General features: G+C 44.0%; 1 protein-coding gene and 1 pseudogene across 1 annotated transcript in view; both read left to right on the forward strand.

Moving 5' to 3' along the window:
- The window catches only part of DNAH9 (dynein axonemal heavy chain 9), a 351,242-nt gene that overhangs the window by 317,742 nt on the left and 5,671 nt on the right, over window positions 1-27,829 (forward strand). Inside the window, exons 65-67 of the mRNA XM_036342089.1 lie at window positions 524-715; window positions 10,555-10,725; window positions 15,390-15,572. Coding sequence (XP_036197982.1) covers window positions 524-715; window positions 10,555-10,725; window positions 15,390-15,572 — 546 coding nt within the window. The remainder of the gene's footprint in view (window positions 1-523; window positions 716-10,554; window positions 10,726-15,389; window positions 15,573-27,829) is intronic.
- LOC118671349 lies at window positions 20,738-26,219 on the forward strand (annotated as a pseudogene).

The raw sequence follows: 27,829 nt of genomic DNA on the forward strand, positions 1-27,829 counted from the left end.
AGATGCCCTGAGCCATCCCTCTGCCTTCAGCGCCGGAACCCGGGAGGCCCACCCCCCACAACTCCGTCTTCAGTTGTTGAACTTGGACAAGGCTTTTCCTGGGAAGGGGTGGGGACAGGCTTCTTCCTTAACTTCAACAGCAGTGAACTTGCCTGCTACAGTTCATTCACTTTGGCCTTTCAGAGGAGACAGTTAATTAATATGCTAATTAATGGCAGGAAATTAGAAATGTATCCTGGTACTTATTTTCTTCTATTTGACACTGCCTATTAAATGACTGTGAAAGAGAGAAGGTATATATGTGAAGGGGTTGGCACCTTACCTCTGCTCACTCGTCGGTGTAATATTTCAAGCATTTAATGAGCTGCCACACGTACCTGACTGCTGGGCACCAGGGTACGCAGGTGAATAAAACACTGCTCCTAATCTCAAGGCGCATCCTGACTTGTGGCTCCTGCTCTGCCCACCCGAGACTGGCCCCATGCCTGTGCAAAGACCGTTCTCTCTTCCCCTTGTCTCTCAGGTCCCCTATGATGACTTGCGTTACCTCTTCGGAGAGATCATGTATGGAGGCCATATCACCGATGACTGGGACAGGAGACTCTGCAGGACGTATCTGGAGGAATTCATTAAACCGGAAATGCTTGAAGGAGAGCTGACTCTGGCCCCAGGGTTCCCACTGCCAGGCAACATGGACTACAATGGTTACCATGAGGTGAGGCTGGCTCTCTCCCCACAACACCATAACGTCACCCACACGGCGGGACCTGGGTCCTTCCTTCAGTGCTGCCCTGCGTGGCTGAGGGATGCTCACAGCGCCAGGGAAGAATGGCTTCAAGAGCCCAGCTTTTACCGAGTGTGGTGGTCAGCCCCACGCTGGCCCTGTTCAAGTTGAGAGTTGTAAGATTTCTAGCCTCAAATTCATGATACCGTTGAGCCCTTGAAGATCTTCTATTCTTGATATTTGGTTCAATGATTCTATTTGTTGCTCTTTTCTACAAATAACATCTGGGGCATTCATTTGATTGTTTTCATTCAGGATATTGGCAAAGCCATTAGGAGCAAAATTTCAGGTAAGAACTAGGCTAACTTTTGCTAAGGTTTATAGTAGTGATTCCAAATCTCTTCAAAGGGACATGATCTTGGAGGAGATCACTCACCCCTCCTACTCTTTGCTGGTTGTTAGGAACACAGGTCCACATGCCCACATGTATATATACCAGGAAAAACATTCAAACGAAGCTTTTTTATACTATTGGTTTGGGTTTTTGTTTTACTATTACTACAGCTATTTTTAAGGTGCTCATCTTTGCCTCTATTTAGCCTGCAGTGGAAAATATATGAAAAGATTATATTTTTATTTATTTTTTTTAAATATATTTTTTATTGATTTTTTTACAGAGAGGAAAGGAGAGGGATAGAGAGTTAGTAACATCGATGAGAGAGAAACATCGATCAGCTGCCTCTTGCACACTCCCTACTGGGGATGTGCCCGCAACCAAGGTACATGCCCTTGACTGGAATCGAACCTGGGACCCTTGAGTCCGCAGACCGACGCTCCATCCACTGAGCCAAACCGGTCAGGGCAAAGATTATAATTTTAAAAAACTATTTTTATTGCTTGACTATTGAAGGTGCTTAAAAGAACTTTGAATACCAAACTTAAGGGGAATACTGGTCATGAAAACATTAACAACAAGCTTTTATTTTTTTTTTAATTCATAAAATTTAAGAAGGTAAGTCAGAATAAAAAGTTTAATGAGAGGAAGATGGCGGCGGTATAGGCAGACGCGTCCCAGGTCGTGTCCCTGAGCAAATGGAGTGAGCAGCTGAAACTAGTAACATCCACCCCGAATTGGCGAAATTCCTCAGCTGGCGAGACGGTTTACAGCCGGGAAGAGCAGAACTCCCCTGGAAAGGTAAAAAAACCAGGGATTTGGGCAGGAAAGTTTGCCAGACCTCTGAGCCCAGAGAGTCGGAGGGAGACCGCGTGGCAGACAGCCGCGTCCCTTGGGACAGGCACAGCCCCTGACGGGGGAAAGGAGAACCGCGGGATTCCTGGCGCCGCCGGGGGAATTGAGAGCTCGGTCTGTGATCACAGAGGACTGAGCCTAAAGGGGCAGCCTGAAGAGCTGATCAGACCATGCAGTCCCGGTAAGAGAAGAAGCTTACAGAAACCAAGCCTTCCCCGTTTCCGCGGCCGGCGTTTGTTTGTTTGTTTTCACTGAACCCTGTTCATGGGACATTTCGGATACAGGCACTCACCTGTGCTGAAGAGAGGGAGAGTGTGCGGAGGAGTGGAATCTGGGGAGAGACTGAGGAGAGAAGGGGGGCCGGGAGAGGTGGCAGCGAATTGAGTACTGAGACACCCCTGAGCCCACGTCTGAGGCAGCCATTCTCTCCGGAGAGTGAGACTCCTCCCCCCAGCCCCCAGGCAAGGAGCACAGCCACACCCAGATTCCACCCTGTAGGAGATCAAGGATTAAAATAACCTGATCAGTCCCTGGGAGTTAACAGGGTCTGGCCTATAGAGGGATTTTCAATCCCAGCAACAACACAGCACTGGTAACTCTTACGCAGCCAGCTCTGGGCAGTGAACTTCCACTGGACAGAGAGGCCCTGTAGCCTCAGAGGCCAACCCCAGAACACTGCCACCCAGAGGCTGACCCACAAACTGACTCTTTGCTAAACACAAAATAAGGCAGTCTGGGAAACAAATGCGGCTTGCTTTAAAATAAGGACTGTGGTTTACAACACAGAGGAACAGTGTATCGCAGGGAAACTCAACACTCTCCTGAATACCTGGCAGGTCTAAGGCGAGCCACACTGAAGAATAGAAGAACCGAAGGACCTTCACTACTGCAATATTTTTTTTTTTTCTTTTTTCACCTTTTAACTAAGAAACCAATTTTTTTTCTTTTTTTTTTTCTTTTTTTTTCTTTTCCTCTTCTTCTTTTTTTTTTTCTCTTCTTTTTTCCATCACCTGATTTTACCCTTTTAATTACTACCTTCTTATTTTTAACCAGTATTATTACTGCTACCATTTTACCATTTTTTTTTAAAGTGCCATTTTATTTTCTCTTTATTTTATTTTGGGATTAGTGTTCTCCATTCTATTTTCATCGTTATATTATTGGTTGTTTCTAGTTTGCATTTATCTCCAGGGAGCTGTTGCTGGAATTTGTTGGGATTAATGGCTGTTCTATAGGAGTATTCTCCTCATATAAAAAGTCTCTTCCCCTCTTCCACTTCATTCTCTATATTCACTCTTTTTTTTTTCTTTTCCTTTCTTTTCTCGCTTTTACTTTCCCCCCTCCTTTTTCCCAATTTCATTTTTGCACTCCTTTTTTTGGTCCCTAATTTTCTTTTCTTTTTTCTCTTTTCTCTTTTTCTCTTTCTTCTTCCTTATCCCCTAATTCTCTTAATTCAGGTGGTCACCTTTATTTGGGGTTATTCATATCGTGAATATATTTGTGTATAGTGCCTGGTACGTGGTGCCTTGTTGTGTTGTATTTTGTGCCTTTAAATCAACACAGCAGATCCAAGCAACAGCAACCTCCTGAGCACCACACCCTCTGCTGAGGAACAGCAGCTGTACGTGAAACCTTGCCCCACCAGCCAGAAGAGCCACCACAGCTGTGAACAGCACCCACCAGAGGAGTTGCTGCCAACTGAAGAGCAGCTGCTACCGCAACCGCCCGAAGAGGAACCGCAGACCAAGGAGTCACTGCCACCAAGGGAGCAGCCACTGAACGACTCAACGTCTAGATATGTCAGTGAGATCAAACATGGGTAGACAAAGAAACCCCCAAAGGAAAGAGAAGGAGGACTCTCCAGAAAAGCAGCTAAGTAATACAGAGGCATGCAACATGACAGAAAAAGAATTCAGAATAAGGGTCCTAGAGTACATAAACCGGATGGAGGAAAAAATCGACAACCTCAGCAAGAAGCAAGAAGAAACAGATGAAAAAATCGATAACATATGGAAGAAGCTAGAAGAAACAGATGAAAAAATCGATAACATATGGAAGAAGCTAGAAGAAACAGATGAAAAAATCAACAACTTAAGTAAGACCCAAGAAGATATGAAGAGTGATATAGCTGCAATGAAAAACTCCATTGAAAGTATCAACAGTAGACTAGGAGAAGCGGAGGACCGAATTAGTGATTTAGAAGACAAGGAAGCAAAACACACCCAAAATGTACTGCAATTGGAGAAAAAAATGAAAAGACAGGAGGAGAGCCTAAGGGAGCTTTGGGACAACATGAAACGAAACAACATACGAATAATAGGGGTACCAGAACAACAGAAGGATGAACAAGGATTAGAAAACCTATTAGAAGAAATAATATCAGAAAACTTCCCTGAGGTGGGGAAGAAAAAAGTCACACAAGCCCAGAGAGTCCCAAACAAGGTGAACCCAAAAAGACCCACACCAAGACACATCATAATTACCATGGCAAATGTTCAGGACAAAGAGAGAATCTTACAGGCTGCAAGAGAGAGACGGAAAGTTACATACAAGGGATCTTCCATTAGATTGTCAAATGATTTCTCAACAGAAACACATCAGGCCAGAAAAGAATGGACGGAAATTTACAAAGTGATGCAAAGCAAAGGACTGAATCCAAGAATACTCTATCCAGCAAGGCTATCATTCAAACTTGAAGGGGAAATAAGAAGCTTCACAGACAAAAAAAGGCTAAGGGAGTTTATCACCACCAAGCCAGCAATGCAAGGAATGCTAAAGGGACTGGTATAAAAATAAGAAATAAAAAGCTCAGAAAGAAAACAGCCACACAAAAACAGAAATGCCTACAAACAAGTACCTTTCAATAATAACTTTAAATGTAAACGGACTAAATGCTCCAAACAAAAGACATCGAGTGGCTGAATGGATAAAAAAACATGACCCATACATCTGCTGTCTACAAGAAACCCACCTCATTAGAAGGGACTCACACAGACTGAAAGTGAAAGGATGGAAAAATATCTTTCAGGCAAATGGAAAGGAAAAGAAAGCTGGGGTAGCAATACTTATATCGGACAAAATAGACCTCAAAGTGAAGGCCATAACAAGAGATAAGGAAGGCCACTTCATAATACTAAAGGGATCAATACAACAAGAAGATATAATCCTGGTAAACATATATGCACCCAATGCAGGAGCACCCAAATTCATAAAAAAACTCCTGGAAGATATCAAAGGAGACATCGACAACAATACAATCATAGTAGGGGACTTTAATACACCACTGACAGCACTGGATAAGTCCTCTAGACAAATAATCAGCAAAGATACAGCAATCCTAAATGACTCACTAGATCAGATGGACTTAATAGACATCTTCAGAACACTTCACCCGAAAGCCAGGGAATATACATTCTACTCAAATGCTCATAGGACATATTCAAAAATAGACCATATATTGGGTCACAAGCAAAGTATCCCCAAATTCAAGAAAATTGAAATCATAAAAAGTGTCTTCGCAGACCACGATGGCATAATATTAGAAATAAACTACAATAAAAACAACCCAAAATACTCAAACACCTGGAAGCTGAATAGCATGCTATTAAATATTGATTGGGTTACCAATGAAATCAAAGAAGAAATTCGAAACATCCTGGAAACTAATGACAATGAAAACACAACAATCCAAAACCGATGGGACACAATGAAAGCAGTCCTGAGAGGGAAGTTTATAGCTCTACAGGCCTATCTCAACAAACAAGAAAAAATGGTAGTAAATCATCTAACTCTACAACTCAAAGAATTAGAAAGAGAGCAACAAGAAAACCCCAGAGTGAGCAGAAGGAAGGAGATAATAAAGATTAGAGCAGAAATAAATGACATAGAGACCAAAAAAACAATACAGAAAATCAATGAAACCAAGAGCTGGTTCTTTGAAAGGATAAACAAGATTGACAAACCTCTAGCCAGACTCACCAAGAAGCAAAAAGAGAGGACCCAAATAAACAAAATCAGAAACGATAGAGGCGAAATAACAACAGACCCCACAGAAATACAAATGATTGTTAAAAAATACTATGGACAGCTCTACTCCAACAAACTAGACAACCTGGAGGAAATGGACAAATTCCTAGAAAAATACAACATTCCAAAACTCAATCAGGAAGAATCTAAAAATCTCAACAGGCCAATAACTATGGAAGAAATTGAAGCAGTTATCAAAAAGCTTCCAGCAAACAAAAGCCCAGGACCAGACGGCTTCACAGGGGAGTTTTACCAAACATTCAAGGAAGAACTAAAACCTATTCTCCTCAGACTACTACAAAAAATTCAAGAGGAAGGAACACTTCCAAGCTCATTCTATGAAGCCAGCATCACCCTAATACCAAAACCCGGTAAAGACAACACAATGAAAGAGAATTACAGGCCAATATCGCTTATGAACATAGATGCCAAAATCCTCAACAAAATCTTAGCAAATCGGATCCAGCAGTACATCAGAAAGATCATACACCATGACCAAGTAGGATTTATCCCAGGGATGCAAGGATGGTACAATATCCGCAAATCAATAAACGTGATACATCACATAAACAAATTGAAAGAAAAAAACCACATGGTCATATCAATTGATGCAGAAAAAGCATTTGACAAAATTCAACACCCATTTTTGATAAAAGCTCTCAGCAAGGTGGGAGTAGAAGGATCATACCTCAACATAATAAAAGCCATATATGACAGGCCCACAGCCAACATCATACTCAATGGACAAAAACTAACACCATTTCCCCTAAGAACAGGAACAAGACAGGGATGCCCCCTCTCACCACTCCTGTTCAACATAGTACTGGAAGTGTTAGCCATTGCAATTTGGCAAGAAGAAGAAATAAAAGGCATCCAAATTGGAAAAGAGGAAGTAAAACTGTCCTTATTTGCAGACGACATGATATTATACATACAAAACCCTAGAGACTCCATCAAAAAGCTACTGGACTTAATACATGAATTTGGCAATGTAGCAGGATACAAAATTAACCCCAAGAAATCCGAGGCATTTCTATACACCAATAGTGAACTTTCAGAAAGAGAGATTATAAAAACAATCCCGTTTACCATCGCACCAAAAAAATTAAGCTACCTAGGAATAAACTTAACTAAAGAGGTAAAAGACCTCTACTCAGAAAACTACAGGACGTTGAAAAAAGATATAGAGGAAGACATAAACAGATGGAAGAACATACCGTGTTCATGGATTGGTAGAATCAACATCATTAAAATGTCCATACTACCCAAAGCAATCTATAAATTCAACGCACTTCCCATTAAAATACCAACGGCATACTTCACAGATCTAGAACGAACTCTCCAAAAATTCATCTGGAATAAAAAAAGACCTCGAATAGCTGCAGCAATCCTGAAAAAGACCAAAGTAGGTGGGATCTCAATACCAGATATCAAGATGTATTACAAAGCCACTGTTCTCAAAACTGCCTGGTACTGGCACAAGAATAGGCATATAGATCAATGGAATAGAATAGAGAGCCCAGAAATCGGCCCAAACCAATATGCTCAATTAATATTTGACAAAGGAGGCAAGAACATACAATGGAGCCAAGATAGTCTCTTCAATAAATGGTGCTGGGAAAATTGGACAGATATATGCAAGAAAATGAAACTAGACCACCAACTTACACCATACACAAAAATAAACTCAAAATGGATAAAGGACTTAAATGTACGACAGGAAACTATAAAAATTCTAGAAGAATCCAAAGGCAACAAAATCTCAGACATATGCCGAAGCAATTTCTTCACTGATACAGCTCCTAGGGCACTTGAAACTAAAGAGAAAATGAACAAATGGGACTACATCAAAATAAAAAGCTTCTGCACAGCAAAAGAAACCATCAACAAAACAACGAGAAAACCCACTGTGTGGGAAAACATATTTGCCAATGTCATATCCGATAAGGGCCTAATCTCCAAAATTTATAGGGAACTCATACAACTTAACAAAAGGAAGATAAACAATCCAATCAAAAAATGGGCAAAGGACCTAAATAGAAACCTTTCAAAAGAGGACATTCAGAAAGCCAAGAGACATATGAAAACATGCTCAAAGTCACTAATCATCCGAGAGATGCAAATCAAAACAACAATGAGGTACCATCTCACACCTGTCAGACTGGCTATCATCAACAAATCAACAAACGACAAGTGCTGGAGAGGATGTGGAGAAAAAGGAACACTTGTGCACTGCTGGTGGGAATGCAGACTGGTGCAGCCACTATGGAAGACAGTATGGAGTTTCCTTAAAAAACTGAAAATGGAACTCCCATTTGACCCTGTGATCCCACTTCTAGGAATATATCCCAAGAAACCAGAAACACCAATCAGAAAGGATATATGCACCCCTATGTTCATAGCAGCACAATTCACCATAGCTAAGATCTGGAAACAGCCTAAGTGCCCATCAGTAGATGAATGGATTAGAAAACTGTGGTACATCTACACGATGGAATACTATGCTGCTCTAAAAAGGAAGGAACTCTTACCATTTGCAATGTCATGGATGGAACTGGAGAGCATTATGCTAAGTGAAATAAGCCAGTCAATGAAGGAAAAATACCACATGATCTCACTCATTCATGGATAATACAGACCATTATAAACTTTTGAACAATAATAGATACAGAGGCAGAGCTGCCTCATACAGATTGTCAAACTGCAGCAGGTAGGCCGGGGAGGGTTGCGGGGCAGGAGGTAGGGGGGTAAGAGATCAACTAAAGGACTTGTATGCATGCATAGAAGCATAACCAGTGGGCATAAGACATTGGGGGATAGGGGAGGCTAGGGGACTGTCTAGGGCGGGGGGATAAAATGGACACATATGTAATACCCTTTGTAATACTTTAAGCAATAAAAAAAAAAAAAAAAAAAAAAAAGAAGGTAAGTCATAAAAGTCATTTGATCCAGGGGGAAAAAATGGACCTGTAAGAAGAAATTAAAAACAATAAGATTCTAAAAATAAGAGGATTTTTTTTAACTCTTGATCAAGTCTTCAAGGCTTTAGCCAAGAAAATTGTGCAAGAGCGTCCCCTAGTGTCTATGGAACAATTTGACAAGAGGCTGAAGTAGGTGATGGGCAGCAGTAACATGGTTTGCACACCTCCTCCAATAAATGAGGCAGATTTTCCTTTTCTTCTTCCCTCCCTGTATCCTGCCAGTTAATACATGGTTATAGAGAACCTACCAAGAAGTCCAGGCATGTGCTGGCTGCTGGAAGAAATATAAAAATAAGCACACACATTTGCCTTTAAGGAATATTTTACTTAGACTAGACCTTACTAACACCAAGAAATCATTAAAGTCAAATTAGAAGCTAAACTTGAGAGGTAGTTTCTTACTGTAATAGGAAGAATTGTACTCAGAGAATATTCGGAGAACTTGAGCCTTAAAAACTGAGGGAGATGGCCAGTGTGGCTTAGTGGTTAAGCGTTGACCTGTGAATCAGGAGGTCACAGTTCAATTCCCAGTCAGGGCACATGCCCAGGTTGTGGGCTCGATCCCCAGTAGGGGGTGTACAGGAGGTAGCCGATCAGTGATTCTCTTTCATCACTGATGTTTCTATCTCTCTCTTCTTCTTCCTTCTTCTCTGGAATCAATAAAAATATTTTGGAGGGGAAAAAAGCTGAGGGAGATTTTTTAGGGATGGCAGACTGGCCACCTTAACTGACCATAACCCACCCTACCTGAGCACTGAGATGTGCTATTTGGGTGTCACACTTTTAAATTTTTAAATGCAAATACTTTCCTTTTTAAAATATATTTTTATTGATTTCAGAGAGGAAGGGAGAGGGATAGAGAGATTAGAAACATCAATGATGAGAGAAAAAAAATCATTGATCAGCTGCCTCCTGCATGCCTCACACTGGGGATTGAGCCTTCAACCCGGGCATGTGCCCTGACCAGGAATCGAACCATGACCTCCTGGTTCATAGGTCGATGCTCAACCACTGAGCCACACTGGCTGGGCTAAATTCTAATACTTTTCGCCAGAGGCAGGAACTCTCAAGTTCGCAGCAAAGCTCACCTAGTCGTGCATCCAAACCCACACAGGGATTTTGCCTGTGTTGTGTGTAGGTTTGTCGTCTCTGATTTAGCTAAACAGAGGGGAGGGAAAAAGTAATTCAAGGGCAAGAGGTCTGAGATCCTAGAAGAGCTTGAGAAAAATACCGGGTAGGTTTAGTATTTCTACATGACTCTGAGGAGCCCTCCCTGTGTGTGGAAGGGCAGGCGGGTCAGGGAGCGGTGGGAGGGGGTGAGATTGGAGCTGGATAAAACCCTCTAAACTTCTCAAACAAGAGAATGACCTTGTGGATGGGGAGGTCTGAAAACTGGCCCAGCATGGTGGTGTGGGGGAGGCAGGCCAGCCCTTGGGGGCAGCTGACAGCCAGTGTGGTGAGCAGTGTCACCTGCAGGGCCGAAGGGACCACTGACTGCGCCGTGGAGCCTGGAGCGCGGAGTGGGAATGGGAGATATCTCAGTTGTTTGTGAGCGACCTGCCCTTGCCTTGCAGTACATTGATGCCGAGCTGCCCCCCGAGTCACCCTATCTCTACGGCCTCCACCCCAATGCGGAGATCGGCTTCCTGACCCAGACCTCGGAGAAGCTCTTCCGCACGGTGCTGGAGCTGCAGCCACGGGACAGCCACGTCAGGGACGGAGTGGCGGCCACAAGGGAAGAGAAGGTATGTGGAGGGGGTGCCGAGGTCACTCTGGGAGCTGAGGACTGCACACGGGGACTGGCCAGTTGGCCGTGCACAGCACAGACCCCACTGAGCACACCGTCCCCACAGCCCGTCCAGCCCTGACATGCCTGCCCTTCAGTCCAAGAGCTGGGCCCGGCCACCATCCTGGCCATTGGTTGCATCCTAGGAAGTCGCTGCCATTGGATTTGGCAGTTGCTTTGCTAGTCCGCCCAAAGTCCATTTTAATTTAGTTTGTCTGCCAAAGTGAAGGAAGGGAACAGTGGTGGTTTGGGAAGCTTAAAACTGACTTCGTGATTCCTTGGCAAACTAAGTACTGACGGGGGGAGCTGTCCCTAAAAACCGCCACCCTCATTCCACCAACAAGGTGCTCACTGGGACTCACTCCTCCTCTTCAAGACAATAGTGCCTTCTCTGTGTGTGAATGACATTTCATCAGGGAGTCTCCTAACACACAGTTAAGAGCTACTAAGCACAGGACTTCCTGAAATTTCCAGAGGGTAGAGGGGAATTAGGGGGTAGAAAGGCAGACTGGGGTGAGGTATGGGTTTGGGGACCACAGGAGGCTATGTGAGGGCAGGAAGGAACGGGGCACTGAAATGTAATTTCTTATGAAGATTTCCGACACAAGCAAACTCATCCTGAGAGGTGTACCCCCTTCACCCCCACCCCCACTCACAACACTCAGGTTCCTTTCATTAGAGATTCCATTGCTTTATGAGAAAACATACTGGGAAGATGAAGGATTAAGAAAGCTGGGAGGTGGGGGTGGCCGGGGAGAGGTCAATGAGGGGAAAAGGAGACATATGTAATACATGTGTAAGTTTAAATAATAAAGAATTTAAAAAAAAAAAAAAGAAGAAGAAAGAAACCTGGGAGTCATCAAACTTTTAGGCCCAGGGATTTGCACCCTGGCAACTTGATGCAGGTGAGCAGACTTGCAGGCAGCTGCCCTAAATCAATCCACCGTTTGATGGTACAATATAATTGGAGAATAAAAGGAAGAGAAGAGATTTACGTTACCCAGAATCTAAACCAGGGGTCCTCAAACTTTTTAAACAGGGGGCCAGTTCACTGTCCCTCAGACTGTTGGAGGGCTGGACAGTTTTAAAAAAAACTATGAACAAATTCCTATGCACACTGCACATATCTTATTCTGAAGTAAAAAAACAAAACGGGAACAAATACAATATTTGTATTTGCATGTGGCCCACTGGCCGTAGTTTGAGGACCCCTGATCTAAACCATGTAGAATGGAAAACATTCCCAGCTCTAAAAATGAAAAAGGCTGGGACGATATAGGTAATAGGATATTCTCCAAGTAACATTCAAAGAAGCTTCCAGTTCTTATAATTTCCTTATCCCCTTCTTCCAACTAATTCAAGAAAGTGTGTGTGTGCGTGTGTGCGTGTGTGTGTATCTGTGTGTGTGTGTGTGTGTGTGTGTCTTTCAGAAATGGATGAACTATGATCACTTGCCAAACTAGGAAAACCTATTAGCACCCCAGATACCAGGAAGTGGGCAACTTTTGCTATTATACAGAGTTCTTACATTTGGGAAAAGAAGGAAAGAGAAGAGAGGAGGGGGAAGAAGGACACAAAATAAATTCATAATCATTGGCCATAATAATACAAGTGGCCAATAAAAATATTCTCAATGTCACTATAACTAAATGAACTTAAGTGAAATATCATTTTTCACCTAATGGCAAAAACATTTTAATGTGATACTATGCAGTGAGGAGGGCCCCCTAGGACAACAGGCACTCTTGTTTCTGCTGGTGGAGGTTTAAATTATAGAACAATCTGACCATAGCTACTAAAATTTAAAATCTTCATATTTTTACTCATAATTCTATGTGTAGGAATTCAACCATCAGTGGGAACACTCAAAAGTGCACAGATTTTATGATACATTTCTATTTATTTATTACTTATTTATTGCTTATAGTAGTAGAAATAATAAACAGACCAAACATGCAATAGGGAGTAACATAATAAACTATGGTCTGCCGCACCAGTGAAATAAGCTATACTGTTTTTTTAAAAAAAAAAAAGCAAGGCAAATCCATATGTACTAACAAGGGAACATGTCCAAGATTTAGTACAAGGTGGGAAAAGCAAGATTTATTACAAGGTGGGAAAAGCTGTGTATAGTGTGATTCCATTGGTGAGAAAGAAAGAAAGAAAGAAAGAAAGAAAGAAAGAAAGAAAGAAAGAAAGAAAGAAAGAAAGAAAGAAAGAAAGAAAGAAAGAAAGAAAGGAAGGAAGGAAGGAAGAAAGAAAGAAAGAAAGAAAGAAAGGAGGAAGGAAGGAAGGAAGGAAGGAAGGAAGGAAGGAAGGAAGGAAGGAAGGAAGGAAGGAAGGAAGGAAGGAAGGGAGGAAGGAAGGGAGAGAAGAGGGGGAGGGAGGGGAAAGGGAGAAGGAAGGAAGACAAGATCTACATGGTGGGGAGGGAGGGGAGGGGGAGGGAGGGAGTTACATGCATTGAAGGATGCCTAGAGGAATTAAAAACCCAAACATTAGCAGTTAGTGGTTTTTTCCCCCGCTTTGAGGAAATAGGCAAAATTGTGGGAGGATTTTCTTCTAATATCATATGGATCTGTAATGTTTACACCCTTACGGTAAGCATTTATTACCTTCCCCAAAAGAAAAAACGGCAGAGGTGTTTGTGTAAGTAAAGTAGACCACATCCCTGGGGGCCCACTCCTCCCATCTGCCCGGCTTCTCTGAGCAGAAGACAGGCTTGTGGGTGTCCCTAACAGTCCTCCCGGCCTCGGCCCGTCTCCACGCGCTCGGCAGGATCAGTGACAGAATAGAACTGTTTCCCGCATTCAATGTATTTTGGAACAATGCCTCCAGACTATCTTTTCATCTCTTTGTGAATAACGTCTGAATGGCAGCTCCCTGTTATAGGACTGTTTCTTCAAATTCTGCTCCAGAGACAGAAATATGATATAATTTCAGCCATTTGTCTTCTAGCCCAGCAGCAGCTTTCAGGTACCATTAAAATTCCATTCCAGTTGCTGCTGTGACAGCACCAGAGACCCATTTGTGACAGGGTGATGAGCTGTACTTCCCTTTTTCTAACATCAGCTCTTTTCCTAGAGAATGTTTTCTATGTTAACAGTACACAGCAACGCGTATATTAATAATCCTTTACATTTATATGGATTTTTTTATAGCTTTCAGATGCTGCCACATTCATCAACTCATTTTATTTGATCTCTGCATCAGCCCCGGGAGTTAGGGGAGAGGGGACAGGTGGATAAAAACACTCTTAGAAACTTTTATAGATGCAGAAAATTGAGACCTAAATGACTTGCTAAAATTCACATAGGTAATGCATAACAGGACTGTATTCGCTCAGTCAGGGTCCTTTGCTGGCAAACAACAGAGACCAATTTAGCTGAAATAGGCAAGAAATAGCTCACTGTATCAAAGGAATTCTGGACCCAATTGCTATAGCTCAATGGTTGAGCATCAACCTATGAACCAGGAGGTCAGGGTTCGATTCCTAGTCAGGGCACGTACCCAGGTTGTGGGCTTGATCTCCAGGAGAGGGTATGCAGGAGGCAGCTGATCAATGATTCTCTCTCATCATTAATGTTTCTATCTCTCTCTCCTTCTTCCTTCCACTCTGAAATCAATATATATTTAAAGTAATCCTGAGAAAGAAGTCAAGTGCATTGTCCTCTCAGGGCACTTTCATCCTGGCAGTGGCTCCAGCCACTTTTTGCCCCTGGATCCTAGTCCTGAGGTTCAAATTTTCATGTTCCTGGAAAAAAAATATCTGATTGGCCTACTTAGGTCATGGGAGGGCTGGGCCCCAGGACTGTACCCCAAAACAAGGAGGAAGAGGTAATTTCATAAACAAGATAAGGACCAGTTAAGAAGAAGATGGAGAGAGAGACGATGAACCGACAAAAACCTTAGACCGCCACTACTTGCCTCTGAGGGCCTGAAAGGCTGCACGCCTTCTTGCTGGCTTCCTCCCTTGCTCCCTCCTTCTCTGCTGGCCACAGGTCTTACGTCTGCACTTGTTTCACTTTCCTTTCTCTGCTGACAGACCTCCTGGGCTTCCTTATTACTTCAAAATGGCAGGCTCAGCTTCCAAACGCTTGCCCCCAAATAAGTCAGTATCTCGGTACCTCAACTCCAATTTGCAGGAGAGAGGCGCTGCTGTTCTCGCTCCCCTGGTTTAATTAGCTGACAGGTTGTGTGACAAAAGGCACCCTGGGGTGGGGAGGAGGTTTGCATGATAGATGGGGGTGCTTCTTCCAGGCCCCGAGGACAGAAACCACAGTGCAGCCTCCTGTAAACTCAAAATGGAATATACATACCAGCTTCGTGCGGCCCAAATGCCTTTCCAGTTTGATTCTCACAGCTGTTTCAGTTCTGGGTTTCTCCAACTCTCAGCTCTTGGAAAAGCATCTGTGCTCATCTTTTCAGCTGGTTGCATAAGTCACAGCTTATGGCGAGGCCATCCGTGGTTGGTCCTCAACCCCTGACCTCGTTGACCTAAGCAAGCAGGCCAGAGGAGGGCCAGGGATGGATGATTGTCATCTTTGGTGCCTTAATACTGGACAGTGAGTCCTTCTGGAGAATTAGACCCCCTTTCTAACCCTGTGTTTCCTGTGTGGGCAGGTCAAGGCCCTTCTGGAGGAAATACTGGAGCGGGTGACAGACGAGTTTAACATCCCAGAGCTGATGGCCAGGGTGGAGGAGCGCACCCCCTACATCGTGGTTGCCTTGCAGGAGTGTGAGCGGATGAACACCCTCACCAGGGAGATCCGGCGCTCGCTGAGGGAGCTGCACCTCGGCCTGAAGGTGCGTGAGGACTTGCGTGGGAAGGGCGTTGCCAGCTGGGCCCCCTGGAGGAGAAAGTGGGACTGGGGATCCTGGGAGCTGGAGAACAGTTCTCCTGCAGCAATCCAAATGCCCAAGAGGGTGTCACCCCAGAAACCAGAGTCTGCTCATGCTGCAGGGCGGGTAAGACACAAGGCCTAGAAGCCTGCCGCTGTGTTAGAATGAGCTATGACTGGCTGGTCGGGTAGGTGAGCTGTCCAGGAGACTACACTCTGAATGACCACCGAGACAGAAGTCTTCACACCCGAGTGTCTTCTACTGCCATAGGTAACACCGCTTTCCCGTGAGGCAAAAAGGTGTGTTTCTACCTCTGAGTTCCCAGGAGGCTGCACTGCAGTTTCTGTCCTCGGGTCCTGAAAGTACGGCTCTAGACTGGCATCAACTCCCAGCTCTTCCACGTCCTCACTCTGTGACTTAAACCTCGCTGTGTCTCAGGTTCTTCATCTGTAAAACAGGGGTAATTTCACAGGGCTTTGGGAGAATTAAGTAAATTCATTTACATAGAGTGTTGAGAACAATGCAGTAAGTACCCATAGGTATTAGCAGGAAGTCTTGTCACCCCATCAGGGGAAAGGAAAGAATTTTAATCTTTTACAGCCTTGAGGTGGTTCTAAGATCCAAAGATCTGAAAGAGCCAAGGTTGCACAAGCTGAGGTTTCTCCGATCGGTGAAAAAGTCTCCTATTTCTACAAGCGTTTATGTAAACAGGGTTACTTTTTGCACCATAAGCATATGGTGTCAAATGCGGAGCACAGAGCCTAATAGGTAAGCATTGTTATAGCCGTTCATCTGTAAACAGGTAAGTGGGGCCCGAACCCGTTTGGCTCAGTGGATGGAGTGTCGGCCTGCGGACTGAAGGGTCCCGGGTTCGATTCCAGTCGGGGGCATGTGCCTTGGTTGCGGGCACATCCCTAGTTTGGGATGTGCAGGAGGCAGCTGATCGATGTTTCTCTCTCATCGATGTTTCTGACTCTCTGTCCTTCTCCCTTCCTCTCTGTAAGAAATCAATAAAATATTTTTAAAAAAAACAAAAAACATGTAAGTGGGGTGGGCCTGCTGCCTTTTAGGAGCGGCTGAAGGTGACTTGTCAGTTTAGTAAAAGAATTGTGACCCCACACAGAGGGAAAGTGAGAGCCCACTCTTGTAGCCAACAATGAAATCTCAGCCCAGCCCTGGTCGTCGGGCTGTGGTGTGCTGCTGCCTTCCAGGCCGATGGTCACGTGTGCATAGGGAAACCAGACAGGAGTTTCTTCCCGATGTGGTCACATAGAAACTGCCTAATAAACTGCAAAATCTAGGTTAGTGGGTTTTTCAAAAATCTGTTCATTTCCCTTCTGCCCCCAATATGGATGGAGAGAAATAAGGAGAAAGGTGCGATGGGAAGGGATGTTGAAAGCTGACAATGCTTCGTAATGTTTCCAAATTAGGCTCCAGCTTGTAATGAAATGAAATACAAAACTTTGTAGAAGAATCTCAAGTGTAAATAAGGATTCTGCCTGTCACGCTGTGCAGCTCCATTACTGTGGCAGGCAGGTACACATTAGTAATTATCTTGAGTAGATTGGTTGCAACCTTAGCCTATTGGATCCATGCAATTTGGTGCAGTCTGTTTACCCATTCGACTTCCAATTCATTCACTCATTTTTCTGCCAAGAGCTTTCCCTGAGGTTTGGTGTCAGAATTGCACTGCGTGCCTGGGAAAAGACGAGGGGGGCAGGGAGGTTTCTCTTTATTTCAGTCTAGGTGAGCGGGGCTGATCCATGAGCTCTTTGCCCTCCATGCTAGAGGGGTGCCTTCTGATGGATGAAGAAGTGAGAAGCTACTCAGCTCCAAGCTTCCCACCCGAATGCTGGTGGGAAACCATGATCAGCCTTGCTGACCAGCTCACCTGGCGAGGGGGCGGGAAAGAAATTCTCACTTCCTTCCTTTCCTCTCTTTCTCTTCAACAGTCACTTTAAAGTTCTAGGAGGGTTTTAGGTGGAGCGCAGGAGGACATGGGACAACTTACGCTACCTGGCACAGTAAACAGGCAAACCCAAATGCTCTGCCCAGGCTGGGCACCAAGTTAGAAAACATCTAACTTTTTAAATCATTAAATCAACACTCTTAGCGTTTATGATAAAGAAATTCTTACTTGTAATCATTCACAGTTGGCTGGATGGGAAACCATAATGCTACCCAAAATGTGTTAGCGGAACTGAGAGGCCCGGGTGACTGTGAGAACTCCAAGCACACAGCTTGTGGGGAAGGCAGGGTGGTCACCTGGGGGTGGTCAGCTGGTCACAGCCATGTTTCCACAGAGGGGAATTCCCGCAGGAATTCACCACCGTCAGAAATCTGGCGCTCAGCCTTACATAGTGAAGAACCAGGTCCTGCAAGTGTATCAGAGCTGACTGGTCAAGGGCCCTGACTCCCACTAACCAAATGCACAAAAGCCTGATGTACAAAACTCCCAAAGGCCACGGCCAATTCACTCTTCACAATAACAACTAGTTATACATTTCAAAGGATTATACAGTGGTGAAAATTCTCTGCCTGTGTAAGAAAATTACATGAGACGCCAAATTCTTAGACCTGCCCTGTACACTTCAGTAGCTGCTAATGACAGGTTAGCACTTGAAACATGGCTAGTCCTAATCAGATGTGTCATAAGCGTAAATGAAACGCCAGATTTCAAAGATTTTTAAATGTAAAATACCTCATTAATAGTTTTATATTGATCACATATTGAAATATTTGACATTTTAGATATATTGAAGTAAATAAAATACATTGCAAAAATTAAGTTCATCTGTTTTTTGTTTTTTTTACTTTTCTAAATGTGACTACCAGAAAATGTAAAAGTGCCTACACAGCTCTCATTTGCAGCTTGCATTGTATTGCATTTTGGGGAAGTGCTGTCGTAGGCGGAGCCATGGCCAGCCTAGAATCTGGGCGGGGCTGAGGACTTTTTTTTAAATTATTCAAATGTTTGATGGCATCAGACTTTTTTCCCTATGCTTCAGAGGCTGATTATCCCTTCTGCTTGACAAAATTGGTTTCTAAGTATGTGAAAGATATTGAAACTGAAAGGCCAGCTTGCAGACTTGGAGAGTTACTCCAGCTCCTTACTCTGATCCACTGCGTGTTACAGGGCATGTCTGAGAGGGGTGCCTGGCTTTGGCCCTTTAATAACTGACAGACACCACCCACCACGCAGCTGCCCCAGCCCAAATGCCTTCGATCTTCAGGCCACACTCCATCAGAACCTCAGGTGGATGGGCTGCGGTCACCCTCAGCCTGGAAGCCAGCCAGGAAGGGGTGGAACCCATATCATTCCCACCTTCCTCACCGCTCATGTTTTATACAAAAGAAAACTGATTGCAAAGACCATCTTCATGGAGGAAAAAGCAGGCAGGAGCTCACCCCCAGGACAGGGGCAGCCGGCAGCCCCTGCAGAAGGAAGCGCGTGGGTGCTGATGTCCCCGGGGACCGATGCTGGCTGCCTGCATGCCAGCCAAGAGCACCAGCCACTTCAGACACTGCAGCAGTGCCCCTTCCAGACAGATGGTCTTGGCCCTCCAGAGGCTGGAGTCCTGGACTGGAGGCTACAAATCTGAGCTTTTAACAAGCTCAGTGACTTAAAGCAATGAAGGCCTACCAGAAAAATAAGGTTTTTATTCTATATACCAAAGAAAGTTTATGAGAGCACTTATCAATAAGATAGATGAATACAATGGTTAAGGTCACAGCCAGGTAGTCACAGGACCCTGAAATGGGTCTTAAGAGAGGGATTCACTGTTTCTCTGTAGGTTTTCTTTTCGTTGCCTGTTGACCTGTGAATAAGTGCAGATGTTCATTGGCCTGACGTGGGATCCAGGCTGGAGGAGTCTAGGGAACTGGGCTTGAGCAGACTAAGCAGGCTTGCCTAGGCTGGTGGGCCTGAGTCTAAGAAGGGCCTCACTACCCAGAGTTTGGCCACAGAAACTTCCTGTCTGCCAACTCCGGCCTCCACCACTCTGGCAGCATCTTAATAAACAATTTTTTTCTGAACACCTTTCAGGAAATGCTGCCCTAGAGGCTGTAGATCTATTCTTCTCCTAAGAGGGACACAGTTCCACTTAGTGAATAGAGGGCAGCGTTCTCTCGTTTCTTCTCACCCTTCCTCTGAAGACGAAGCATTTCTACTTCCGCTCAAGGTCATGGGAATATCCGAGATCAGAAACAGAAATACCAGGCCAATGATTTCTTCTTTCCCTAACTCCTTCCTGCGTCACTCTCAAACTGACAAAACCTAAACCATAGCACTTCTCTAAGGCTCCCTCATTCGCACATTCAATTAGTAAATGCAAAATCTCTGTCACAATAAATTATAAGCAGATGTGAGAAATTCTTAAGAAAACCAAGTTACACGTCTTATGTTTCTCTGTTATCAAAATGATTTCAGATTTCTGAAGGGTGTTAAAATGTAAGCATTGCATATTTTTTACTATCAGGTTTTATTTTTAGAGCATTTTTAGATTTACAGCAAAATTGTGCAGAAGGTACAGAGAGTTCCATGTCGCTCTGCCCCCTCCATGCACAGCTCTCCCCGCTACCAACTTCCCCACCAGAGTGGTCCAGCTGTCACCACTGATGAACCTACTTTGATTCATCACAGTGACCCAAGCAAGGACCATAGCTTACATTAGGATCCACTCTTCTTTCTTTTCTTTTTTTTTTTTTTTTTACTGATTTCAGAGAAGAAGCAAGAGGGAGAGAGAGATAGAAACATCAATGATGAGAGGGAATCATTGATTGGCTGCCTCCTGCATGCCCCCCCCCCCCATTGGGGATTGAGCCCACAACCCGGGCATGTGCCCTTGACCAGAATCGAACCCGACCACCTGGTTCATAAGTCAACACTGAGCCACGCCAGCTGGGTAGGGTCCACTCTTGATGCTGTACATTCTGTGGATTTGGAGAAATGTGTAATGACATGTATCCACCATTATAGTGTCTTAGAGACTAGTTTCACTGCCCTACAAATCTTTTCTCCTGCATATATTTTAACCTTACGCACATCATTCCTTATCACAACAGAAGTCACAGAAGTAGATGCTCATGTGACATCACTGTCGTCAGAGTGGCACTTGGCTGTAGGAGGCATGGTCACCCAGAGTAAGGAGTGGACTCAGCCAGGGAAATACCCAGGAACACAGGACTTCACTGTATAAGCAAATGACGGTGGCCGGCAGAGCCAGTCCCATCTGAGTCTCTCTCTCACAGCCCTCAGAAGAGGCGCCAAAGGACAGGACATCTTCACACTCTGTTTCCAGTACTGCTGACCCAGTCTGTCAGTCATGTTATGGGACGACTCCAGGATGGGGGACATTTACTCCCGGGCTACCCACATGGCAGACAACACTCACATGTATGATATATTTCCATAGACACACCCAGATTGAACAAAACCCCAGAGCTTTGTATAATCATGTAAGTAAAATGGCCATTAAAAAATTCTTAATTTTTTAATTTTAAAAAGGAAAATAAATATGGCCCATGTATTTTTTTTTAAGTCTCTTGGACTTTAATTTTGTAATGAGTCTTAATTTGTCTGCATATCTTTTTAACTACAGTTTGGCAAGCAAGTTTGTGTGAGAGTATGCCCCCAAAAAAACATGTTTTATTAAAACTGCAACAAGTAGAGCCCTGGCCAGGTCGCTCAGTTGGCTAAAGCATTGTCCTGATACACCAAGGTTGCAAGTTCAAACCCCGGTCAAGGCATATACAAGAATCAACCAATGAAAGCATAACTAAGTGGAACAACAAATCGATGTTTCTCTCTCTCTCCCTTCCTCTCTCTCTATAAAAAATCAATACTTTTTTAAAAAAACTTAAATATAGCCCTAGCCAGTTTTGCTCAGTGGAGAGTGTCGGCCTGCAGACTGAAGGGTGCCAGGCTCGATTCTGGTCAAGGGCAAATGTCCAGGTTGTGGGCTCGATCCCCAGTGTGGGGCATACAAGAGGCAGCCAATCAATGATTCTCTCATCATTGATATTTCTTTCTCTCTTTTCCTCTCTGAAATGTAGCTAATGTGACTAAGGAAGGAATATTTAATTTTATCATTTTAATTCACTTGCAGTTAAGTAGCTACATAGGGCTAGTAGTCATTGGATTGGACACAGTAGACCTAAGGCAGTGGTTGGCAAACTGCAACTCAGCAAACTGCAGCTCGCGAGCCACATGCGGCTCTTTGGCCCCTTGGGTGTGGCTTTTCCACAAAATACCGACTTCTGCACATGGGCCACGAAGTTTCAATTGCACTGTAGGTGCGCTCCCGCACGTGGTATTTTGTGGAAGAGCCACACTCAAGGGGCCAAAAAGCCGCATGTGGCTCGTGAGCCTCGGTTTGCCGACCACGGATAAGGCATCTGTATTGCATGCAATGTAAGGCCCAAAACAATGGGTAGGGACTTGCCTACCAGCTATGTCCTCTAGGGAGAATGTCAGATAGTTTTCCCAGAAGAAGAGTCCCTCATCCTGCCCAAAGGTGAACTGAAGCCCCTCTCCACTAAATGGTTTGAGCTCTTAAAGGCCATTGTTTTGGTCCATTGCAAATACTTCTACCATGGACCGCCCTTCTGGTTCTCTTCTCTGGGGGGTATTAGTCAGGTCAGGCTGCAATAACAAAATACCACAACCTGGGGTGCTTAAGCAACAGGCATTTATTTTCTCACAGTTCTCAAGGTTTATACATGGCCACTTTCTCTCTCCTCTTCATATGGCCAGAGGGGAGAGGGAGGGAGGAATATGAGAGAGAGATTGATCTTCTCTTCTTCTAAGGCCACCAATCCTATTGGACTAAGTCCACCCTTAAGACCTCATTTAACATTAATTACCTCCTAAAGGCCCATCTCCAATACAGTCACATTATGGGTTAGGGCTTCAACATACAAATTTGGTGGATACAATTCAGCCCATAGCAGAGGTTTCTCTCACCTGTCAACTCTGAGGGTTGGAGCTGCCTCCCATAGACAAGTTGATGCATTAGCCTGACTGGTGTGGACCTAGTCCAGTGGTTCTCAACCTTGGCTGCACATTAGAATCACCTGGGAATCTTTTTAAAATCCTGATTTCTGGGCCTCATCCTCCGGAAATTCTGTTTCTTTGTTATGGGGTGGGGCCACAACGGCAGCAGCAGGCAAGCAAGCTACCAAGGACAGGGGTGTAAGCGTGAGCACCTCCTGCCAACCCAGAACCTCTTGGGTGGGGCCACAACATTAGTAACAAAGAAACAGGATTTCCGGAGGATGAGGCCCAGAAATCAGGATTTTAAGAAGATTCCCAGGTGATTCTAATGTGCAGCCAAGGTTGAGAACCACTGACCTAGTGGTTCCCCCAGCCGCACCCCTTCCGTGCTTCTCCGGCTTCGTGGCGCACCAGCGCATTACGTGAGCAGCTTTGCCTTGCTTGTTATCACTTTCATGCACCTGATTCGATTCTCTTTCATGAATGAGCGAAGTGAAGTGGCATCAAGGCTACTGAGCAGTGGGACTGTGTCCTGTTTATGGGCATCACCCATCATGTCTGTTAGAAAAGGAGTGTTGAGAACCACTGATTCGGGCCTCCCAGCCCTCCTGCCTCCCTAGACGACACTGTGCACAGCCACTGCCCTCTCTGCGCGATGCAGCCCCCAGCGCTGCCAAGACATGCCTGCCACCGCCCTGCCCTAGCCCCTTTGCCTAGCTATGGCTTTTCCCACCTTAGAAACACACCTGTACGTGTACCTTGTTTATAAGCCTTTGTCTGGCCTGTGCCACCTGATCGTGTTCACTGTACTCGTCTACGCTTATACAAGAAGAGCCAGCAGTGCTCCTGGATCCATCTACACTCACCCGCATCTCTTAGAAACTGCTCTGAAGTCATCACTCAAGCCTTTCCACAGATATAAAGCCTGCTTCCTCACTTAGACTATCAGCTCAGCAAGTAAGGAGTCTTCTCACTGTGACACATTTCTGGGAGAAAAGAATTAGGATAGCCCTCGCTGTGTGGCTGTGTGTCTAAGAGCAAAGGTGACGTGAGGAGGAGAAGGGAGCTCAGCTGCTCGGCTGCACCCATCCACTCCTCAGTAGGTGTCGTTCTGTCGAAAGTAATTTGCGCGTTCACCACTGCGAATCCCGTGTGGCCTGGGCAGAAGTCAGTGTGCTTGCCTTTATAAATCAGGGATTTAGAAAGTCACACACACGCACATTCATCAGTCCATTAAAGGCCCTTGGCTTGATGACGTTAAGTTTTTCAATAATTCCTTTTCCACACTGAGAGGTCCTTTTTGGCCCAAACAGAGACGGACCCTGGTTACAGAAGGAAATTTTTATAATTGTGATAGTAACCTCTGTGAAGTATTGAATTGATGCTTAAAAGGGACTTATCTGGTTTTCTTTTTATGGCCGACAAACCAGATTTACCTTAACTAGAAAACCAGACAATATGTGAAAAACGACAGGTACCCCAGGACTGTGGTACTTGGGAAAAGGGAAATAAGCGCAGGCGACTTGGCTCCGTGGTTGAGCATCAATCTATGAACTAGGAGGCATGATTAGATTTCCGATCAGGGCACATGTCCAGGTTGTGGACTCAATCCCGTGTGGGGTGTGCAGGAGGCAGCCAATCAATGATTCTCTCTCATCATTGATGTTTCTATGTCTCTCTCCCTCTCCCTTCCTCTTTAAAAAAAAAAAAAAAAAGAATAAAAGGAAACAGGAAAGGTCTCCCCTCATTGAATGAGCCCCTCATTGCATAAACTTGCTGTGTGGAGGAAGCCTCAGGAAAGAGTCCCATTCTGCTAAACGAAGGAAGCAAGCGAGTTCCCGGGGGCCAAGGTCCAGTTGCAGAGTAGAACACCCAAGGCAGGGACTGCACAGAGCTCCAGAGGTCTGCAGACGCACCCTGAGACTGGGCTGGCTACTGCTCTGCACATGAGTGAGAAAAAACCCCAAAGCTGGGGAAGACCACCAGAAAGGAGCAGTGCAAACAGTTACCAGCACTCACACAAGGCAGAGAACAGGCTGCGTTCCCACTGGCCAGCGGAGAAAAGACTCACACAGCAGGAGGTCTGAGGGAGAAGCCTCAGTAGTGGGCTAAATGGGACCTAGACTAAAAGCCGGTCTAGACCCTCCCTGCTTCCCACTAACACAAAGCTGAAGTGCAGGCTTCTGACCCATCCATTGATTTAGAGTGAGTTAACTACAAGCAAAAAATAAATTCCAGCACCTTTTAAAGGAATAAAACAAAAGCTAGCACTTACGTATGTAAAATTCACAGCATTTGACATAAAATAAACAAACTATAGGCATGTAAAGAAGCAGGACTTCATAGCCAGGAGAAAAGCTGATCCATTGAAATGGAGCCAGAAATGGCAGGGATGATGGAATTAGTAGACAAGGATGTTGAGACAACTATTATGAGTTTGCTCTATATGTTCAAGAAGATAGAAGACAATAAGGCCATAATGAAATGGCAAACAAAGATATAAAAAAAGACAGTGAAATATATGGAGATGAAAAATATATTATCTGAAATGAAAAACAATACTTTGGAGAATTAACAATTATGTAGTGCAGAAGAAAATATTGGTAAGTGAAAATAGAGTAATGAAACTATCCAAATGAGGGGAAAAGAAAAAAAAAGAGCTCCTCTGGGGTGAAATGACTGCTTAAGTTTGGAAGCTCAAGAAAGTCCCAATGCAGGACTCCTGGCCACATCTCCCTGCCTAGCTTCCCTTCCCAGCCTCTCCTCAGGCACCTCAAGTCTGTGCCTCTTTCCCTGCACCAAAAAAGCCTGGGACTCATTTCTGCCTCTACAGTCTACTCAGAATGTGACTGTAAATGCACACAACTCTGAAGGAAGATTAAAAGTGGGTCTCAAGCCCTGGCTGGATTGGCTCAGTGGATAGAGCGTTGGCCTGAGAACTGAAGGGTCCCAGGTTCGATTCTAGTCAAGGGCACATGCCCAGGTTGCAGGCTCGATCCCCAGCATGGGCCATGCAGGAGGCAGCCAATCGATGATTCTCTTTCATCATTACGTTTCTATCTCTCTCTCCCTCTCCCTCTCCCTTCCTCTCTGAAATCAATAAAAACATATTTGGGGGGGGGGAAATGGGTCTCAAAATGGTAAAAGTCCAGAGTCAACAGTTTCAGATCAGTTCCAAAGAAGGCAAACCACTGTTTACTGCTGATGAAAGTGAAGTTGTGGTTGGTGCTGATAGACTTCGAGTAACTGGGCCTGAAGGGGCTCTTTTTGAACTTTCAGTGGAAACATCTCTCGTTAGAGCTGACCCATTTCAGGAGTTGAGATTAGAATCTCCCACAGGAAGTCTAAGCATGGATGCCCCAAAGGTGTTCATATGAAAGCTCATGCTGGGAAAATCAAGGCCCTTTCTCAAATGGACATCCTTTTTCATAGTAATGATGGGATGCTTGTGCTTGAAACTGAAACTGTATGTTTACCCACGTTGGTTCAGGGAAGTCAGGGTCCTGCTGGCAGCTCACAAAGACTCTATGAAATTTGTGTGTGTCCAGATGGGAAGCTTTACCTGTCTGGCTGGTGCAAGTACCACATGATATGAAAACAGTCACATCTGTCCCTAAACCACCCACATCTTCCATGGAGAATCTGCCTTGTTTCAGTGAACTTTAGAGATCTTAAGCCTTCACACTTAGAGCAACTTGACACCCTGGAAAACTGAGGTGGCAGATGGAAGCAGGACACACTTTGAAAAGGAACTCAAAAAGGAAACTGTGCCAATGAAAGGGTTCAGATGAGCGGTGTGTGGGTGGTAGATGCCAAAGCCAAAGAAATAACAAAAGAATGTGTTTATTCTACTAGATTGATTTTCATCAGGACCTTGTGAATTTTCTTTTCCTTTCTTGTACATGTCAATCTATAAGGAAATAGTGAATTGCTGTGTGGAATTAATTTATGATGTTCAAGTGTGGATATCTAACTCCCCCAAAAGTAGCATTGGTCAATACTAAGATGCCCCAAAGTTCTATGATGTGTTTTCATTATATCACCCAAACCTGTGAGTTCTCTCTTAATTTTAATGTGAAGTATGTAAAGTTTCACAAGAAAATGTATTTTAAATGGACTTTAAGGTTGATCTGATTTTCAATATGTAGTCAAATAAATAAATTATACAAAATTAATCATGATTTCTTTATAGTCAATGAGCAAAAATCAACCTATACCCCCCCCCAAAAAAAAAGACTAAACGTAAGTGTATGGAGCATCAATGACCTGTGCAATCATCTATCATAGGTATAATTAGAGTCCTAGGAGGAAAGGGTTGAGCAGGGGAAGGTAAACAGAAAAAAATTAATTTGAAGAATTGAGGACCACATTTCTGCAAATTTGATGAAAACTATAAATCCATAGGCACAAGTCCCACACAATAAGTCTAACGAAAACTAGGTAAAGATACCTCAATAAAGTTTCTTAAACCCAATGGTAAAGAAAAATCTTAAAAGCAACCAGAGGTAAAAATAGAAAATATATACAAAGGAGGAAAGAAAATGACAGCATACACACACAAAGCTGAAGCCTGAGGATCTGTCACTGCAAGCAGAAGACAGTGGAGAGGTATTATTAAAGTACTAAAAGAAAGTACCAAAAATATTCAGAAAGGTCACAGGATACAAGATAAGCACACAAAAAATTAATAATATTTCTATATACAAGCAATGAAAATATGGACACCAAAATTTAAACCATTTAACCACTCAAAAATTAAAATACTTGCATGTAAATATAACAAATACAGGACTTGTATACTCAAAACTACAAAACACGTAAAAGAAATTAAAGAATATATAAATAAATGGAGGGCCATATACTATTCATGGACTGGAACATTACAGTAAAGATGTCATTTCTATTCAAATGGATATACAGGTTTAATGCAATTTCTATCAAAATCGCAGCAAGAACCTTTTGTAGGTACAGAAGAGATTATTTTAAAATTTATGTATAAAAACAAAGAACTAGAAGAGTGAAAACAATTTTGAAAAAGAATAAGGTGGGGGAGAAAGAGGAACCAAGATGGCGGCATAGGTTAACGCCGGAGTTTGCTGCTTTGAACAACTACTTCAAAAGTGAAACCAAAAAACGGAAGGGACATCACCCAGAACCACAGGAACGCTGGCTGAGTGGAAGTCCTACAAGTAGGAGGAAAGAGAAACGCATATGGACACTCAGAGGA

Source organism: Myotis myotis, unplaced genomic scaffold (assembly GCF_014108235.1).
Source record: "Myotis myotis isolate mMyoMyo1 unplaced genomic scaffold, mMyoMyo1.p scaffold_m19_p_17, whole genome shotgun sequence".
Classification (NCBI taxonomy): Eukaryota; Metazoa; Chordata; class Mammalia; order Chiroptera; family Vespertilionidae; genus Myotis; species Myotis myotis.